The following is a 19,616-nucleotide window of genomic DNA, read 5'->3' as shown; positions in this document are numbered from 1 at the left end:
TTAAAATTGTCCTGAATTGCAGTTTGGTATATCCATTGTATCCTGCAGAAGGCTTTATGTATTTCTGTAGGACTTACTTTTCAGTAAAACACTTAAGAATTATGCCTTACAAAAAGGCAAAAGAAAATGTTTCACTTCACTGTGACTTTGCAACTTTCTGTAAATTGCTGCAGCCATGTTTTAAGAGATAAAGGTAGCTGCTTGTGATGAGTAATAATTTGTTATTACTAGAACAAATACAATTTTGATATTCTAAAAAGGAAAAAGAGGGGGGAAGTATTGGGGTTTTTCTAGGTGAAGCCATATAGTAAACACTTAGGAGAAAATTTTATTATTTTCTAATTTGGTGGTGGGGGAGATCTGGTTTTCTATTGCACTAAAAAAAAAAAAAGCTTTTGTTCATGCAATCATAAGGTGCTTTGTATTTTTATAGTCTTTGCTGCTCCTAGCTTACCTCATAAGGAATGGATCAGAGCGTGTTGTTACAAGTGCCAGAGAACACATTTATGATTTGCGATCCCTGGAAAATTACCACTTTGTAGGTGAGCAATAGAAAAATCTTATAAGCAAATTAAAACAGTAGTTGGAGTTGTCAGTCACCTGAACCAGCTTAGAAGCTTCCCCAGTCTAATTAGAATGTGACTGTTGCCAGTTGTGTGAAGAGTGCAGAATCCAAGACGTGGGACCCTAGAGTATTAATTAGTGAAGACAAGAACTTGCAGAAAAGACTGGCTAATAACAACAGAACCAACACAACATGAGTGTTCGGGTTTATATTAAAATATGCACTAGAGACTGGTCCCCTGTGGTGTCCGTAAAGGAATAGCTTTAATCATATGGGAAGAAAAGGTTAGAGCTCCAAAACACACACACATCTGTTTGAAGCTGGGTTTCTTTCCTCCCACCAAATAATATTTACAGTGCAAAGGCAGCAAGGCCAGTGTGTGTTTTGAATGTGAAAAAGGCTGGGAAAGCAGCACGTTTAGCTTGTAGTGCATCCTAACTGAAAGCGTTTTTTCAAAACTTCAGTTTTGCAATGACAGGGAATTCTAGCAATTAAAGTTGCAAACACCAAAAAGACTAAGCGAAAGGGTTATAATTTGAAGGATTAAAATACTGAGGTGATGAATATAATTTCAATCTCAGTTGTCTTAATCTTCAGTGCTTCAGCAACTTTTAGATGTTTCTAAATACAGCGTTCAGTGAAAACTGTCTCATTTATCTAAGGATGAAAACTTGTGTGGAAACAAAGTATTTGGTTCCTTTTAAACAAATGCAGTGGACCTCAGTATCCATATGACCTTTTTTTCTTTACTGCTCATTATTTTTCTGTTGGTTTGTAATGTTCAGTATTACTGCCTCTGATTTACTTTCTTCATCCATTTTCTCCCCTTTTCCATCCCTTCTATCCTGCATTATCTATACAGATGAAAATGGCAAAGACCAGGGTATAAACATACGCCAGAAGGTAAAAGAAATGGTTGAATTTGCTCAAGATGATGATCGTCTTCGGGAAGAGAGGAAGAAGGCAAAGAAGAACAAAGACAAATACATTGGGGTTTCTTCGGACAGTGTTGGAGGGCTCAGATACAGTGAGTACTTGGTTGTGTTGGTCAAGGGTTAATAATCTTCACATTCAGCTTGGTTTAAGTGTGTAGGAAGAAACAGATAAACTGTTCAGGAATTTCCAAAATGCTCCTTTAGATGCTTTTCCTATAGAAGTCTTTAGCCGCCAGGATTGATACTATTGGTAAATTTATTTTGTCCTTTTTTTTAAACCTACATACAAATTTAAATGAATTACTTCAAATTTTTTTTTTCTTTCTAGAAACTTATTTAAAAGAAAGGACACTGATCCATTGGCTTAGCTAAAACTTTGCTATTTCATCTTTACCTGTAGATAGCATGTCATTCCAAAATGAATGCTGTTGTTGCAGAAGTCATTTTTTTTTAAGTTTGTCTAACTGCAGCTGCTAGTGAGGAGGTCGCAATTAAGTTAACAACATCAGAAATTTCTAAACTCTTTTTAACAAGCCAATTATGAATGTTTAAAATAGTGCAAAAGATGTGTGACGGGTCCCTTGGCAAGTCAAAAATCTATTCCCTCATCATTGTACAAGATGCTGATCTTGTATTCAACGTGGTCCTGGCACTTTCAATAGGATCTTCATCGCTAAGGCCTTTTATAGGGCGGTGGGGGGAAACACTTTAAGAACACCTTTCTGAAGACCTTTCTATTCTTGGGTGTCTTAGTAATTTAACTGAAGCATATTTATCTGTAGTACACTTGATCCGATGTGCACTTCCTCATGGAAGTAGTTTCTCCAAGTTTTTGAGTTACCTCTGCAGTGCAGCATGTGGTTTTGTCAGATCTGGGTTTTAGAGGATATAACACAACAAATTTAGAGAGGGCACAGCTTTGTCTGACACCCTTGGTTAGATAAAGGCATACAAACGGTACCATGTGTTTCCTTACCAAGTCCAAGTGTGCAGCTTCCTGCTTACTCCCCAATGCCTGCCGTAATGTGGAGCAGGGATCTGAGCTTGAACTTGCTTTTATGTCTTCTGTATCTCAGTGTGTTGTCCATGATCCAGCTGTCAGTCTTGATCTCTATCTGTGTTTTGTTTGGCCTGAACCTGTTTGATCCCTTTTATCAAGGGATGAATTCTCATATTCACAATGGCACAAGGCTCTGGTTTGCTAGAATCAGTGCAACTTTCTTGAGAGAAGAGTTTGGTATGAGATCTGTATAAGAAATAGCACCAAAGAGGGAGAAGTGATGGGTATGTGAATGTGTATATATTATGTATGTTTTATGTCTTCCTCTTCTGTGTGAGCCTTAGAAATGTAAAGATTTGGTCTCTACTGTTTTTGGCAGTTACCTTTCCATGTTCTTCTATTTTTCCTTATATGCTGTATAGATAGAAATCTCCATCCCCATGGCAGGATAAGTCTGTCTTATTTTATTATATTCTTTCAGGCTTATGCTATCTGCTTGAAAGTTTGGTACTTCTGTTTTAGGAAATACTTAAGCATCACTGTGTCAGTACTTTATGTAGGTCTCCCTCTGACTTTCTCTGAGATCTCCTTTTGATTTTTGTACAGAGTTCTGATCCATCCTCTGTGCTGGGTAGGTGTCTTTCTCCTTATGCTCTTTAGCTATCATACAAGTTTTGAACATAAAGGACTCGTTCCTTTACCATAAGAATGAAATACAAGATAAAAGTTTTCATTATTCCTTTAAGTCCTTAAACTTTCCAGCAGCCTTGAACAAGTTTTCTTTACTAGGTCAGACTTCTAAATTAAATTGTAGTCATTTAAATAGAGAACGTTTGTATTCTCACAGTTCTCTAGACTTTGTATCCTCAAAATACTGAGCTCTCAATTTTATTGTCTTTTATTTAAAATATTCCTAGTGCATAAAGAAATTTGTTAATAAAAGTGCTTGAGAGAGCCTGACATAAACCAAAATAAGACCGCTTCACACTCCTGTAAAAATTAACACTAGTACATTTCTTACCAATTTCTTCTTTCTCTATGATATCTCACTGAGTGTCTAGCTGATGTCTGATAGGTGGTAGACTTTGAATATGTTTCTGTCCTTTATGGATCTTAAATGCAAGTCTCTTTTTTTTTTTTTTATCCCTGATTAGAAAAATCTGTCCTCTGATACATGATGATATCAGACAGATAGTTCAAAATCTGTACCTTGCAGTGCTGAAACACATTTCCCTTTTTATTAAGGAAGACTTAATTGAAAGAATTTTGAACATTATCTGAGCCGCAATAAAACTTTTATATAACTTGAAGTAATGATTTTTTTTACTATTCTTGTTCTCTGCTGTTCAGTTTTACTCTGCTTAAATAGTAGAATTGAACTCATTTGTTTCCTGTTCATCAATAGTACAAGGAAAAAAAAAGGTTTCATGTGTATGATGTCCCAAAATATAAAATGTTCATGCCTAAAACTGTTACCTAGAAACTGAATCATACTGGATTACTTTATTTTTAACTGAAGTATGGTTTAAGATTACAATACCAGTCAGTAAAGTGTCCTGTAGTTCTAACAGTTAAGATAGAACTGAAACCAACAGTTTTAGTAGAATTTAAGTGCTGTTTTTTCTTCTAGATTATACTCAGGCTGGGGTAGTGTTTAAATAAACCCAGACTTAAATTCTTTATCAGTTTGCAACAGCAAATGTTCTAGTTTCAAATAAACCTGTCAGCTGTTTATAAGCTAAGATGTCAGTAGAGAGGTCTTGACACTGGTGTTCAGAAACATGTTCGGAGTACTTGATGGCTGTGGGAAAGGTAAGTTGCTTTAGTACTTCTTCTTTGGTTCATCTTTATAAAATGATTTCAAAATCACGGTGTGTAGAAAGGTACAGAAAGTCATTACCATACACTGAGATGCTTTTTACGCTTTTGTCCCAGTATTTTGGTATAGCTATGTGTTCATGAGTGTCAAAATGTATACAAGCCTTTGATTTACATTTTAGCATATAACTTGGCCAAGAATGGAATATCATTCATTAAGTGACTGTTAGTGGCATGTTGCATTTCTGGTAAGTTGTTTATACAGCATATATTGATTGTGTCTCTTGTGCTTCTCCAGCAGAGTCCAACAGTATCCTGATCTTGCACTATACTGTGCGCTGCATTAAGATTGTGTGATTATCATAAGCAAAAGTCTTTGAATCTGCATTCCTGCCACTTAATGATTGACATTACATGCTGTGCTGTGCTGTAATAGTGTTGATTCAGCACTGTGGGAGTTTTCGGATTGCTTTGAAAATTTGTGAGGTTTATGTATATGTGGGAGAGGGGCTTGAGAGGATTTCCAGAAAGACTACAGGCACTTTTTTTTGCTGCTACCTTCATTATTTCTTGTCTTAATGCCTTACACAGGTGAAAGATATGATCCTGAGCCCAAGTCAAAATGGGATGAAGAATGGGATAAAAAAACTGCGTTTCCATTCAGTGATAAATTAGGTGAGCTAAGTGACAAAATTGGAAGCACAATTGATGATACTATCAGCAAGTTCCGAAGGAAAGATAGAGAAGACTCTCCAGAAAGGTACAGGTACTAGAGCTGTTTTGATGTGAATTTATTCGGTAAAATTGTTTTTATAAAGCCCTTTGACATTTCTGATTGCTAGTTAGTCCTCTGCCATTCTTTTTCTCTGTATGGAAATGTCTTGAGGGTCAATACCTGGTTTCTGGACTTCTACGCAGCTCTTACTGGCCTTAGAGAATAACATAGCTCTGTTGAGAGTTAACTGCTCTTGGCTGCCTTCCATGACAACCCCTTGCTTAGAGGACTGCTGGTGAAGCAGGGAATTTGGCTGAAATTTCCTAAGCCCTTGCTTGTCTCAGCATTTCAGTGGTCTGTCTTGTGCCAGTATACTTGAGGCTGTCATTTCATTGCTACAGTTACTCTGAATGCTGAAGTGCAAATAAAGAAGGAGATATAAAACTGCTTCAGTCTACTTTGGCACCTTTTATTCTCTGTACTGCTTCTTCACTGAGCCCATCTCAAAGAACAGACTGCAGGTGATTTACTTCAATACTAAGAAAATAGTTTAAATTTCTGCTGAACCTCTGAACAAACCTGTCATATTTCACATCTGGATATTAATTATTTTCAGTATGGAAGAAAATTTGTACTGCCTTGCCTGCAGAAAGAACTTTAAATGCACTTTACTTCAACAGGTGCATTGAATTTTATTAACTGGAGATCCAGTCCAGACTCAAGAGAATCTGAAGTTGCTGTGGAGAAAGAGCCTAAGTATATTGAAATAATTCCCTTTTGAGAAGCAGCTTAAAATTCAAATTTGCATTGAGATTTGATTAGTATTTTTCTTCCAGTAATATGTTAAATATAAAAACATGTGGGGATACATATACCTATGCGCACACGTATGTATGTATGTCTACGTGCACACACACACACACACACACATATATATCAAAAAATAATCCTAATAGTAGCATTTCTGAGAAAAAGGCAATGTGGCCTTCTTGCTAGAACATTAATAAATCATAAAACTGGTACTTTTGCACACATCAGGGTTTCCTCTTAGAACTTATTATCAATAGACTACAAAGAAAAAGGATCAGAAGAAGAGTAAACAATTTCACGTTTAACAATGATACATTGCTTTATACTCTTCTGTACTTATCTTTCAAAGGCAACTTGTAATGTAAAGTCTGTAAAGCTCACTAGCCATATTTCATGTAAAGGATGTGCTGTAAACAAGTATTTATCTTACTTCCTTTGCCTTATGGAATGGCTTTTGGATTTTTGCTTGTGCTAGTAGTCTTGCATTTTCCAGTGTTTTAGACTATCCTTTTTGCAGTCTAATCTTTACTAACAGCAGATTATTTTGATTTTCCTACTGTACATCTCTACTTCAAGTTATATTGATCTTTTTGACTGACTAAAACTGCTTTTTTTTGGGGGGGGGTCTCAGTTTGGGTTTTGTAACTTTTGTTCTGTTTTCTTCAATTTTTGGAAGATGTCCAAAATGTCAGGTGCAGTGTTTGTCTTTGGAAATTGTAAAAGATCTGAAATAATAAACTAAGGATTTGAAATAAAAGGAGATTTTGAAGGACATGAATAAGCAAGAAGGTTGTTGGGAGTTGCAGGTTGTCCTGCTATAAGAAGGAATTCAAGATTGCTGTAGTATGTCTATTTAATACTGCTTAAGGTACAAGGCTGAGGGGTCCTTCTGGCTTCTCTTGGCATGCCGATTAGACAATATAGAAGGTATTTTACTGGGGAAATTGGAATTTGTGTGTCTTCCTACAGAAGGCCTCAGTTTGAGGTGTTACCATAAGGATCTAAGATGATTGAACTCTAGGTTATAGAATGTCTGTTTATAGATAAAGCTGCTATAAATAACAAACCTCAAAATTCATATTATAATGTATTAGCTGAATACTATATTTTGTACAAAGCTAAATATTGAAATTGTATTAAATAGAGAAAAAAAGTTAATATCTGACTTGAGCTCACAACAACATTTTGTTGTAAATACTTTATGAAATCCTTGTACTTCTGTTCTTTCCAGACTTGCAGCAAATTTGTTTTTCGAAAAACAGTGTCTCCAAAACATTTCCTAGTTTATTTGTAGCCTGCTAGTATGCCATGATGTTTTGTATTACTGTGATGTCTTCCTAGGAAAAGTGACTAAATGGTGACGCTCGCTCATCTAGCAAATCTACTTGTGTGTTCTGTTGTTTCTAACATAATGGCTTTATAAATCATTATTTCTTTAGTCCTGCAAAGCCAATAAAAGTCTTGAAGCACTAAGACAGAATAAACCCGATTTGCATATATTTTGAATGGTTAACAGAATTCAGATGACAGTCTCATATATATATTTATATATACATATACATATATATATACACACACACTAGAATTCTGCCTAACTTCTGCATTTCTAACTCTGCTTGCAAAGCTGGGAGTTGAATAGGGAAAAAAAGCCTGAAGTAACTCAACTGGTGATGTAGCCGGTATCAGTTTACAGCAGATTTAAGTGAAACTGCAGTTCACACAACTAACTGTAGAAACCTAATCTACAGTTTCTCATAGAAGAAAAATGTTTGCATTGCTGTGAAGGACTGAAGTCCTCTTCCAGTAATGTATCCCCTTGGAATTAGAGAAGACCAGGAAATGATACTCAGTGGGGAAGGAAGACCTCTGGTTTTCTTTCTTAGTGCTTGTTAGTTCATGGTTCTTAGACAAATAAACCAATTACTGGCCTAATTTTAGCCTTGTGTCTTGAAATTGTAGTTTTTAAATTTTTTGTGGATACACAGATGTGCTTATGAAACGTTACTTTTTTTCGTAACAACTCTTAAACTCTCATCAATCTTTGTTTTTCCAGTGTTCATAACAGTTAATACAGATAACAGGATAGAAAAGAAGCAAAACATTTTGTGGTACTCCTATAAAAGGATGCAACAGCTGTGTTTTTTTTTTTAAAGGTGACTTCCATGTGGAGCATTAGCTTTGCAGCAGGTTACATTTTAGATGGTCAAATCATAGAATCATAGAATGGTAAAATGGGAAGGGACCTCTGGAGATCTAGTCCAACCCTCAGCGTAGCCCATACGGGGATTGAACCCACAACCTTGGCATTAGCAGCATCATGTTCTAAGCACCTGAGCTAACCCTGCCCCCATAAATTATCTGTAAACTACTGCTTTAAGGAATGCTGTTCAAAACAACAGTTTGTAGCATATGCTTGGTACAGTACTACCTATAACTTTATTTTTTTTGTTCATTCTGCAATTCCTAGATGAAGCACTGCAATTTTACTATTCTGGGCATAATAAACACTTAAAGGGAACATTAATCTATAATGTTTCATTGCTGTTAATGTGACCATTAAAGAAGTGGGGAGGAAACACACGACAGATCTCCTGAGACAGTTTTGAAGCGGTACAGCTTGTCAGAGAAAATTGAGTATTGTAATGTTTGTCCTATATTCTGGCATACATGTTTAATTTCCTTTCTCAAAAGCTTTTAGACATTTTGCTGTAGATCACTAGAGTCACTCTCATTCTTACATTAGTGAGATTAATCGCTACCAGTTCTGTCGCAATAAATGTATTGATCAGAGTTTGATGCTTGTCAGTCACTTCCTCAAGCCACAGAATGCGTGTGCTGAGCAGGCAGCCTCTGCAGTGATGACAACTATATTGCAGCAGGTTTTAGGGGCTGAGTTTTCAATGCGACTGCCCTGGTCTTTGCCTTTTAAGAACGTGAAGTACCTTCCATCCTAAAAGCCTCAGAGGAGTGTGGGATGATGTACTTTGCTAATATGATGGGAGCTTTTATTAAAACCCTGATGTCTCAACCAAAATGTTGTTGGGGTCCCATCGTATTTATTTGAGCGCATAAGCAGTGAAAGTCTACGCGCAGGAACTGAGAACTGGATTAGCCTGTTAGCAAGTCAGGGTTGAAGTGCCTTGGATGTATAATGTTACATGGTGATGTTTGAGTCCACTTGTCTATGGCTGGCTCAAGCTAATGTTAGTAGTCACTCGGTTTGCCTGCAGCTGTACTTTTTCCTTTCTTTTTCTTTTTTAACAAATGGGAACATTGGGCATTTATATTCGCTAATGTTAATGAATTGAGCCATCCCCAGTGATGAGTAGGTAATATGCATAGAGGAAACAAGACACATGCAATGTATTCCAAAAAGCCCGCTATTGTTAATGGAGAACAAAGGCTACCCTCCAGAGTATATTGCAGTTACTGACGTATTCCTGCTGACAAAGGGACAGCCTTTCTTAAATTTTGCGGTTCTAGTATTCTGATGCATTATTAAAATAAAAAAACTTCCATTTTCAACTGTGTGCCCAAAAGGGAATTGCTATTTCAAAATAATTTTCAATATATTTTAGCTTTCTCTACAGCAATTTTCACTGTTATGTACAAATCTCATCCTGATGATAAAAGGCAATATGACTGTTGGGGAGTTGGGGGAGCATTGTGCCTTTTTTGTGATAAACAGGCTTAAAATGTAAGAGCAGAAAATTTAACAGACTAAACAAATATTACTCAGTGGTATCCAAAAAGTTTTCATGTAAAATGGTGATGCTTTTGTTCTTTTACATTCTAAGAATAAATGTGTGTTCTCTGGAAACTGAATAGCAGCATTGCCTGATTCTGTAAACACTTTTTCCACAAACATTCTAAAGAAAATAAAAGCCTGCTTACCTGAAAAGAGAAATGAGTTGGAATAGGAGTGGCTTTCTTGAAATTTGAAGGATAGTACCTTTTGTCTCACTGCTTTCTGTCTTGGTGCAAGTATTCAGCAAACTTGCCGACTTTACTTTTTATCTCTGAAGTGTTATATAAATGTGTGGGGGAGCTCCTGTCAGATGGTAACTAAAATAACTAGATTTAAACACTGATTTCCTATTACCTTCTGGCATGGACTTGCTGTGTAACACTGAACAGCACACCTTATTTCTTTCCCTTTATGTGTATAATAGGTGCAGTGCTATATTGTCTTTATGATGCATGATGGAAGGGTAAAACATTATTGAATGTAAGAAGTATTATTTCTTCTGATTATGAACCATCACTATATGGAACTACAGTAATCAAAACTCTTGTGACCTAATCAGAATTGTCCACTGAATTAACTGAGAAGTAATGAAAATGATTTTTTTTATTGCTTTTGTTTTTCTAGTGACAGTGATGAGGAAAAATCAAGAAGAGGTAAGTCTCCCAAAGCAGAATTTAAGGATGAAGAAGAGAGCGTAACAGCCAAGCATATCCATATTACACAGGCTACAGAAATTACTATCAGACAAAAACGCACAGCAAATCCTTCGAAAACCATTGACTTGGGAGCAGCGGCACATTATACAGGGGATAAAGCAAGCCCAGAACAGAATGCTGCTCATACTGCACAGCCTACAGGAAAGGTAAGGCAGCAGGAGAGCAGAATAAAACACGACTTTGGAATCTATTTTCTTCTAAACTCGGAGACAATGTTAGAAATACTTCCCCTGAATGCTTCATAGCAAAATTGTATTTTATCAAAAATAGTAAGGTGGGGTTCTTCAAAAGCTGTGAGATAATTATATAGATACCTCTTCTGTGTTTTAAGATGTAGCACACCTTTTTTGCATTTTGTTTTTTTTAATAAAGGCATTACCACATTTACTCTTTAGCAAAGTGAAAATCTTGGCCTTAACTGTGAAAGATTGCCTGAACCTGCAGACTTACTGCCAAATTATCAAGCTCTTCAGTTATCAGAAAGAAGACTGAGCCACTGGTTGTGTTGATCTGGATTTTAGGCAGGCTCCAGTGACTGGTTTCAAAGCCAAATCTGCCATCTCTCAAAAAAACTTCCCAGAAAGTCATTTAAGATAAGCGATGTTTGTTGGTTTTGTAATAGGCAAATACTTGGATTTCAAACTTCGTATTTCACAACAACTTACAACTACGTACCTTTTAGACTGCTGTAAGTCACTGCAAGTAATACATCTGGCATTTTAACAAAGTCATTTTGAGTTATCTGTGTAGCTTTCTGAACTTGTTTGAATTCAAACTTCCGTTCAGCATATCTTAATTACAGATATGCCTGGATTATTTTCACAGCATGTTTTGCTATGCTTGCTTGTATTAATCAAGTAGTTTTCCACTCGCATATATTTAGATATTCCAGGGGTTTTAAAACTATCATCAAGTGGAATATTCTGTCCTACTTGAATTTTATCTGCTTTTTTTTCAGGAGAGATTTAATCTTCATGATAGTAGAATAGATAAATTATTACTCTTTCCTCTGTTTCTTTGCACTCTTCTTAATCCTAATCACTGTGAGAAGAGCTGTACAAGTGCTAAATATTTTTCTATGGTCCTGTTTTCTGAATGGGAGAACTCTTATCCTTGAAGAAATGATGTATAAATTTAGTTCTGGATTTTTGATTTTTCTTGTACAAACTTTGGGCAGAAGTGGATGTGCAGTTTAAATGGCAAGCGCCAATAAAGGATGCACCAACTAGATTTCTTTCTTTAAAAGAGTTGGCTAGGGGTGAGAAAAGATTGTGCCATTTCTTCTTCAGGCTTCTGTACCCTCTGGCAGCAAATCATCTAATGACCTGGTTGATCTGCTGTTTGATGGAACCAGCCAGCCAGTCTCAACAGGTAAGCTGATTTTGGTTTTACATTCTTAATGCATATTTTGATGAACTAATTCTGAGGATAAACTTACTTTATCTGAGGAAAACTATTACATAAATAGAGGAATAAATAAATTGAAAAATCAATACTCTAGAGCTGCCTAGAACCTTTTGTAGTAAGCATTCTTTGTGCTGTTGCATGGGATTAAAGCTAGCAGCACAAAGATTAACTGCCTGATCAGTCTGTCAGAAACTGTTTGTAATGCAGTTATTCTTAATTAAATCTAAAAGCAAATGCAATCCACCTAGATTTAAGCATTCCTTATAGTGCAATTAAAGGGCTAGGCAGCTGTGGAAATGGATGATTTTCATATAAGCCTTCATCTTAAGTATAGACTTGTTTCTTTATCTTGTGTTATCTTGGCCATTGATTGATCCTAACCTTAATGCCAAAATAAAATTGCTGCCTGAAAGTAAAACTGTTCACTGTAAAATACTTTTACAAGTATTTTAACTCTTTAAATATAAAGCTGAATTTTTAAGGCTATTAATATTCATGTCAGCTTGCCCTTCAACTCTCAAACTGCAAGAGTTTTAGGAGTTTAGGTTTTGGTGTTTTGCTTACAGGATTGACAATGGATTTGGGGGAGTTTTTGCTTTTAAAAGTCCCAAATTTACAGACTTGTTACTGTGCTTGCATGTCATTAATATCAACAGTTTTATGGCTAGTATGCAACATTAAAGGTATTCTTTCATGCCTCTGTGATCTAATGGCACAGCTGGAAGATAGGTAACTGTGGGCAGAATCTTTATTAGAAGATTACTTTGAATAGAGAATTAAATATGAGTATGTGCCTTTTTTAGATAAGAGACCTATTATGTAACTTCTCTCCATTACAAGTAGCAGCTTCTATTACAAGGTATAGGACTTTATTCATACTGTTGGTAGAACTGCATGTGTGTGTTTATTGGATGATAAATACTCAAATCCAACATTTGTTAAGGAAAATCCAAAATTGTGTGAGATTTTGTACCAAAAATGACAGTCGAATGGTTTCATGCCAACGTGTACAAAGGTGGCTGAATTCATACATATGTAAAGACTACTTCTATCCTAAGTTATGTCACTTTTTGGTGTACTGTAGTGGGAACCCCTATAATATATCACACTAGATAGTTTCATTATAATGCCTGAAAAAAGGCAACGTTATGAGCATCTTAGGCAATGGGATTCCTTTCATTACTGGGATACCAAAATACTCTGTCAATATTTAATAAAACAAAATATATCAAAACCCTGTTGCTACAGGGGGGAGAATGGTGGGTGGTGCACAGGAGAATTATCATTTTAATTATAATTTGTATCTCAGTACCAAATACTAGCCTTAATCTTTTCTTTCCCATTAGATTTCTGGTTTCTGGCAGAGCCTTCAAGCTTTGTCGTACTTTATTTGGGAGAAATTAGATTAAGTTTATGTCTGTGGCTTAGAAAAATAAAATTTATTTCTGAAACATCAGGAAATAATACACCTCATGTATCTTGTTTTTTATGCTTAGAGAAAACACCCCCAAATTTGAAGAAGTTTGTGTTGTTTTTCTTTTTTTTCTTTAGGTTCATGTGCAAAGGTGTTCGTGTACATTAGAGTTACTGGAGTTCCATAGAATTTTAAGATCCAGGATCAGAATTGCTATCCCAAATCAATTCTGAAACTGCTCATATCCAGTGCTTTTGATCCCTTCTTGATTAGGGAAAAGCAGAAATGGGAGCCTCTTCTTTTTAAAGAAATCGCACTCAGAACAGAAATTTTCACTTCAAATTGAGCCTTCCTGTTTGTATTTCATACAAATAAAGCTAAGGCAGCTTTCATATTTCAGTGTATTTGAATCTTTGATCAGTTTGATTCTTTGCTGTAGAAAGCCTTTTATTATTTTCTTTGCCTTCACCCTCTCCTCTTTTTCACAGCAACATTTAGAAATAGTGTTGAGAGACGCATTACCAGCTGGTCCTGCTAAATAACCTCTTTGCTGACCTGGGAAGGCAGATGGAAAGGGTTCATTTATAGTGACAGATCTCACATGGGAATCTTTGAGGATAGCTCATGTTGAGAAGATTAGCACTGTCCTTCACGTGCAGGTCACTCATTATGACCACTGTTCCTTGCAGCACAGGGTGTGGGAACATTCCCAGAGTCATGCAAGACACAGGGAAGGGGTCAAATGCAGCCTTTGATCTATCCTGTGAAGAAACTGGCAGGGAAGTACTATGAATTCCAGGAACTCAGAATTTGTTCATCTATATATATTTTCAGGTGCAGAGATATGAATGAAAGGTGATGAGGTTTGGGGGTTTACGCATTACTAAAGCAACGCAATTTGTATGCGAGGGAAAAGACTGGCTACCATAAAAGCATAATTCTTGCAAGAAGATGCAGAATCTGTAATTAGACCTGCTGGAAGAAATTTTTGGTGATATTGGGAGATTACGTTCTCAGATCTTATCTGATGATACCTTTTCTTACAGAATTATTGCACTTAGATTATACTCTGCCACTTTCTCTGGATCTCTTTTTCATTTAAAAACAGCCAAATAAGAGATGGAGAATAAAGTTGCCTAGGCTGAGAATGTTAGGGGATTATTTTACGTTTGAACCTAGTTCTGGTTTCAAGATTAAATTAATCCCTAGACACTTTGACTAACAGCCCAGGAATAATAGGCATGCTATGAGAACGTTGATTTTGAGGATGTGGCCTGATAGAATTTGAGACTGCGGCATCTTTGCTCATTGTGCATATAAAACCCCCAAACCATTAACCTATTTTGAGCCCTGTAATAGGGATGCACACGAAAAAAAGCTATGAAAATGTTAATTGCACTGGACAGAGTAAACATAATCAACACAGCTTTTGGCTTAATATTTCACTGGCTTATCCTACCCTTTTCATTCTTAGGTTGTACTCAATGTAAAACTTCTATGTCGATTTACATAAGGTACTTATTAAATCACTTCAGAAATTATTATGACAAAATTTTTGTGTGAAATACCTTCCCTTTTGAAAAGGTGGTTAAAAACTACGGTAGTGATGTATCTCTGAAATTCAAGACTGTCCTTGCATTCCCTTCTCTCGTGTTTTATATCATATGCTACACACACTGCAAGAAAATGCCATTTCCCCTTGGAAGAATAGTCGCCTTGCTGGCACTGTCTACAGTAAAATAACATTAAAAAGAAATACAAGTACACATATATTAGAAAGTGAATGGTTCCTTTTATTACTGCTAGCCATTTATTAAAAAGGAGATGGTTCTAGTTTAATTAACCCAGTTGAGAGGAGCAGATGGGGCAGAATGTCTTGCAGCGATAAGACAATTCAGAAATGGCACCAGATGTTGGAAGCTGTCCCTGGTGGTGTTTGAGTGCAGCACAGATGTTCCAGTCCCACCTGGCTAGTTTCTAAGCACTGCAGGCTAAGCAGCTGTGATGTAACCTATATAATGTACGCATAACACTAAAAGCAAAATAATTGAACTGCTGCAGCTTCTTCTAAGGGTGGGGCTGTTTGGAGGTTAAATCTTTGAGGACAACAACTAAGGTCAACTTTTCTGGCTTTCTCAGGTCAGTGGAGTATCTGTTTAAAAGCAGTAGTGAGAATAATTGACTGATTGCTGTCAACTCTGTTTTAGGTTTAAAAAAACAGTGTTGTTTTCCAGTATATAATTTTTAGAGGAGGTTTTGCAGCTTGGCTTTTTTTTTTTTAATGAAAAAATATTACTATGCTGTATTCAGAAGTTAATAATTTATTTGCTAGTATAATAATGTTCCTGCTGTGGAAAGGAAGCAAACTTATTTAGGGAAGGAAAAAAAAAAAAAAAAAAAGGCAAAATGTAAATGCAAAGCTGTCCTTAAAATCCCAATTCAAGATCATTCCAAAATCATTCATGCTTTTAGTAACGTAACTAAGTATAAGACGACATTTAATTTTTCATGATATAGCAGCATAATAAATTAATGGTTTTCCCAATAAAGGTGTTTGGCTTTTACCTATTACACTTCCAAAGTTTTAATTTCATAAACTGCCACACTAGTGCCATTGCTATCTAGTTGAATCTATGTTAACCTTTTCAATCTTTCAAAACGTATTTTTAGAGGTAGGTAGCACAACTTGTATCTTTCATTTTTTTCCTAGGGGAAAAAAGATCCCAACTGTTGCAATACTGTTGGGAATAATCCAGTTTCGTGGTGTTCAGGCATGTGTATATAAAATATGGTGAATAGGAAAAACAGTGCAGACTTATAGAGCAGAATCAATAAATCCATTTGCCAAATACAGGACAGGTTTTCTTCATGAATCCCTCATGCACTTACAGCAGTGGATCTTTGCACACTCCTGTAACAGCAGTTCACTTCCTTCTGTTTCTAGGTGGATCAGCTGACCCATTTGGAGGATTTGCTGATTTTAGCTCAGCTGCTGCTTCAGCAAGTTTCCCATCATCACAAGGTAGGATTAATTTACAGATTGAAATGCTGTTTAGGGGAAGAAAGAGGGAGGGGTTGCAACGTGGCATTACTGAAAGTCATTTCCCTTTCTGGGGCAAACTGTTTTTCACATAACTGGCCACAGGTGCTAAATTCAGTAAGACCTGTTGTGGGGTACAGCACAATGTGTCCTGTCAGACCTGAAGCTTTTTCCAAACTTTGTCATAAAAATATATTGGTAGAAGTTTAAAATATAACCTTGTTCATATGAAGGCATATAATAAAACATAGCTCCAAATCTTACTTTGAAAAGTACTGAAAAAAGATGTGACTTCTAGGGTGAAAAAGTTACTAAAACTTGAAATATAGTGTGGATCTAAGTGCTGGCTGAAGAGTACTCATTACACAAAGTTTTAAAAAGAGCCTAATGCTTTCATTGGCATTCTACAGTATGATGAATGCTTCATGATGACAGTATTTGTGTTTCCAAACTGATTGGAAAATTGGTGATGTACTGATAGGATTTTTATATCAATCGTAGTCTTTGTAGTGCGTTATGTAAGGTTGTTCAACTAAACTGTTTGCAAGGAAAAAGTAGTCTCTTTTTCTAATGCTCCATCTGACAGTTTGTAAGGCTTTCAGATACAAGTAGGCTTTCTTAAAAAAAAAAAAAAAAGACTATTTGCTTTGTGGGATAACAAGACTTGCATGAAGTGCTTGGTAGTCCATTTTGCTTGGTTGTGACAATGCTGTGAACTGAAAAATGTTCAGAAAGGCTTTATGCTGCTGTTCATAGTTTCCAGATGTGTACAGAGGGTTCAGATTGGCCTTAAAAATTTTAATGATATTGGCCAGACAGTAAATTAAATAGTGATGAAAAATAGCAGTGGAATTTTTTGACTTTAGCTAAAAGTTCAAATTAAACTCTTGTACTGCTGGAAGCATGGAACCAAATCATAAAATAATTGCTTACTCCTACTTGCCGCCCATCTCTAAAAGTTGAACAAAAAGACAAGATCATGAGCAATGGGAAGCAGCAGTCCACCTGTGCTAGAAAAATGATAGTCCCTGAAGATAGCCTCAGATCCCACCTATTTCTTAAAAGAAAAAAAGAATTGTAATAGTTTAAAGGGATAAAATTGTCAGCTTTGTCAGAGGTGTAACGAGGTGAATAGACAAACTGTTTCCAAAGCTTCCAGTGAAGCATGGGTTACTGTTGAAGGCCTACTATGGTGCAGGGGGAAGTATTTCAAGTTACGGCTTTCATATGCAGTACAACCTCCCTGAAATGTTTTGAATTTACGTATATGCATCTGGGGGATGAAGATGACCAATACTTTCTTTTAGCTTGGCTAAATAACAATTTTTTTACTAAATTCTTTTCCCTTTTAAAAGAAACCTAGTAAGTGTATCTAGGTCTTATTTCAGTTAGATATGGACAAGTGCCTGCCAATCACAGAGCGAGGCTTTAGAAAGGCTTGTTAGATCAGTACTTAACCTGTACTCAGCTGGTTGCATGGCTCCAGTTCAGAGCTGCCATGTGTCCAGCTGGTTGGCTCTGTGCATGTCCAGTCACTTCGCATGCAAACATAAGCTATTTTGTAATCATCAGCACTGTCTGCCGAAAAATAGCATTTGGGCAGTTTCCCTTAAAATTGGACTTAACAGATTCTGAGAAGCTACCTAAAGTGATTGCCTTCCTATTGGCCAAATGTTTTGGGAACTTGCAGAATTACCCAGATAGGACAGTGCTGCAAAGGAACGTGGAGGGGAGGGGGGAAAGCTGGCTGCCATTGTGAGCTGAATTTGAGCAGTAGTAGTGTTGTGACTGGGAGTTCTCAGCAAGTGTAGGATTAGGTCTAGAAAGAGAAGAGAATAGTGAAAAAAATTATCAGCAAATCTACCTGCGAACCAGCTTTTAGTCAGCATGTTTGTATCTCTCTCTCGCTGTGTTAGGAAAACTATATCGGGCACTTATTAGTTAATATACCTTTAATTTGCTTGGCAGGAAAAAAAGTTCTAATTTTTTTACAGGCTTTCTTGGACAAAACTAAGTTGCTTTGCAAACACAAAGCCGCCTACTATGCAAATAATTTGTGTGTTAATACAGCCTAAATTGATACAATCCTTTATCTGCATTAACATGATTAATCTATTCCAATCGCCATTATGCAAGGGACAAGGAGTGCTGTGAAATGATTAATCATTCTTGAACAGCGTAAGCCCCTCTAGAAATCTTTTCCTTCTTGATTAATCATCTTTGAAGTTCTTCTGCAGGGGCAAAACCTTATCCTTTTTACCCCTGCTTCCATTAGTGCACAGGTTTGAACGTAGAAGCAGCATACTCAGCATTTACTTATCTATCAGGAATATTTAAAGTAGGTTTTAATTTTTAATATGTAATACTAATTGAAATACTCTAGTATAGCCCTTCTTTGTGAGGGAGATCAAAGCAAATATTCTAGTTAAGCCCAAAGCTAATGAATATTAGTCCACTCCATGTATTGAAATTGTTGGCAATACTTGGATTTTTGTGAACAGATTTACTCTCCTACTTCTCTATCTTTACCAGTGCATTAGAACTGAAAGATGACTAAAGTTGGTCTAGGCAGGTGTATGTTGGTAAGTATATAAATAGAGTGTAAAAGACTACTACAGCTACCTTTTGAGTAGATAAAATACAGTAGAAAATTGCCATAGATGACCATTATAAAACTAGTCAGTGTATAGATTAGACATGAAAACTGGCACTGGACTCAACTATCCCAACTTTACGTGCTTGAATCTTCCTTTGCTCATCTAAAGAAATTCAAAGGATGATTTAACTGTTCATTAGAATTCAGTTTACTTCACTGCAGTGATGATATTACTTCTGACTTAGTCATTTGAAGTGTATTGATACACAAGTGTATCAGTAACATAATCAAAAAGCTGACCTGTGCAGTGGCCCAGACTTGAAACAAGATTCATAATCTAGCAATGACAGCTCTGTGTTGCTTTATTCTTAGCATTCCCTGTGAATGCATTTTTGTAAGGTTCTCCTCCCTATCACTATTGTGAATAACACTTTTTAGTAGAAAAACAAGTGGGTTTTAAGGGAGATAATATGTATTCTCATTGACTCAAAGGTTGTGACACATTGGTAGTTAACTGTTTTGTGGCTGTGGACATCTGTTATCTTCAAGTAGGTAGCATTGCAGCTGTGCATATAGATATATACAGCTTATACTGTTAGGTGCTTCACAGTAGGATACAGATAAAGCTTTAAGTTGTGTTTTGATTTAAGCACTTGTTTAAAGAAACCCTAGTATATTGAAATGAAGCAAAGTTTTAGTGATGACCTAAGAGTACAGTGAAGCAACTACTGACAGATTTCTTAGATTCAAGATGGAATTTTTTCTTCAAGCCAAGAGATTTAGTTTAGGAATCCAGTTTGGAAAACTTATGTTTTACATTAACACTTAACAAGATGGAAATAAATTATTCCT

At 36.2% G+C, this 19,616-nt stretch overlaps 1 protein-coding gene across 3 annotated transcripts in view; it reads left to right on the top strand.

The window, feature by feature from the left end:
- Positions 1–19,616, top strand: part of CLINT1 (clathrin interactor 1) — a 52,759-nt gene that overhangs the window by 29,045 nt on the left and 4,098 nt on the right. For 2 of the 3 annotated variants that reach the window (XM_062587581.1, XM_062587583.1), the window contains exons 4-9: positions 434–542; positions 1,428–1,592; positions 4,910–5,084; positions 10,216–10,453; positions 11,597–11,678; positions 16,073–16,150. In XM_062587581.1, the coding sequence (XP_062443565.1) occupies positions 434–542; positions 1,428–1,592; positions 4,910–5,084; positions 10,216–10,453; positions 11,597–11,678; positions 16,073–16,150 (847 nt within the window). The remainder of the gene's footprint in view (positions 1–433; positions 543–1,427; positions 1,593–4,909; positions 5,085–10,215; positions 10,454–11,596; positions 11,679–16,072; positions 16,151–19,616) is intronic. The other variant, XM_062587582.1, reaches the window with a different exon arrangement.

The sequence above is a fragment of the Rhea pennata genome, chromosome 14 (genome assembly GCF_028389875.1).
Source record: "Rhea pennata isolate bPtePen1 chromosome 14, bPtePen1.pri, whole genome shotgun sequence".
Lineage (NCBI taxonomy): Eukaryota > Metazoa > Chordata > Aves > Rheiformes > Rheidae > Rhea > Rhea pennata.
Note: the sequence above shows the minus strand (reverse complement) of the source record. Positions and strands in the feature narration are given on the sequence as shown.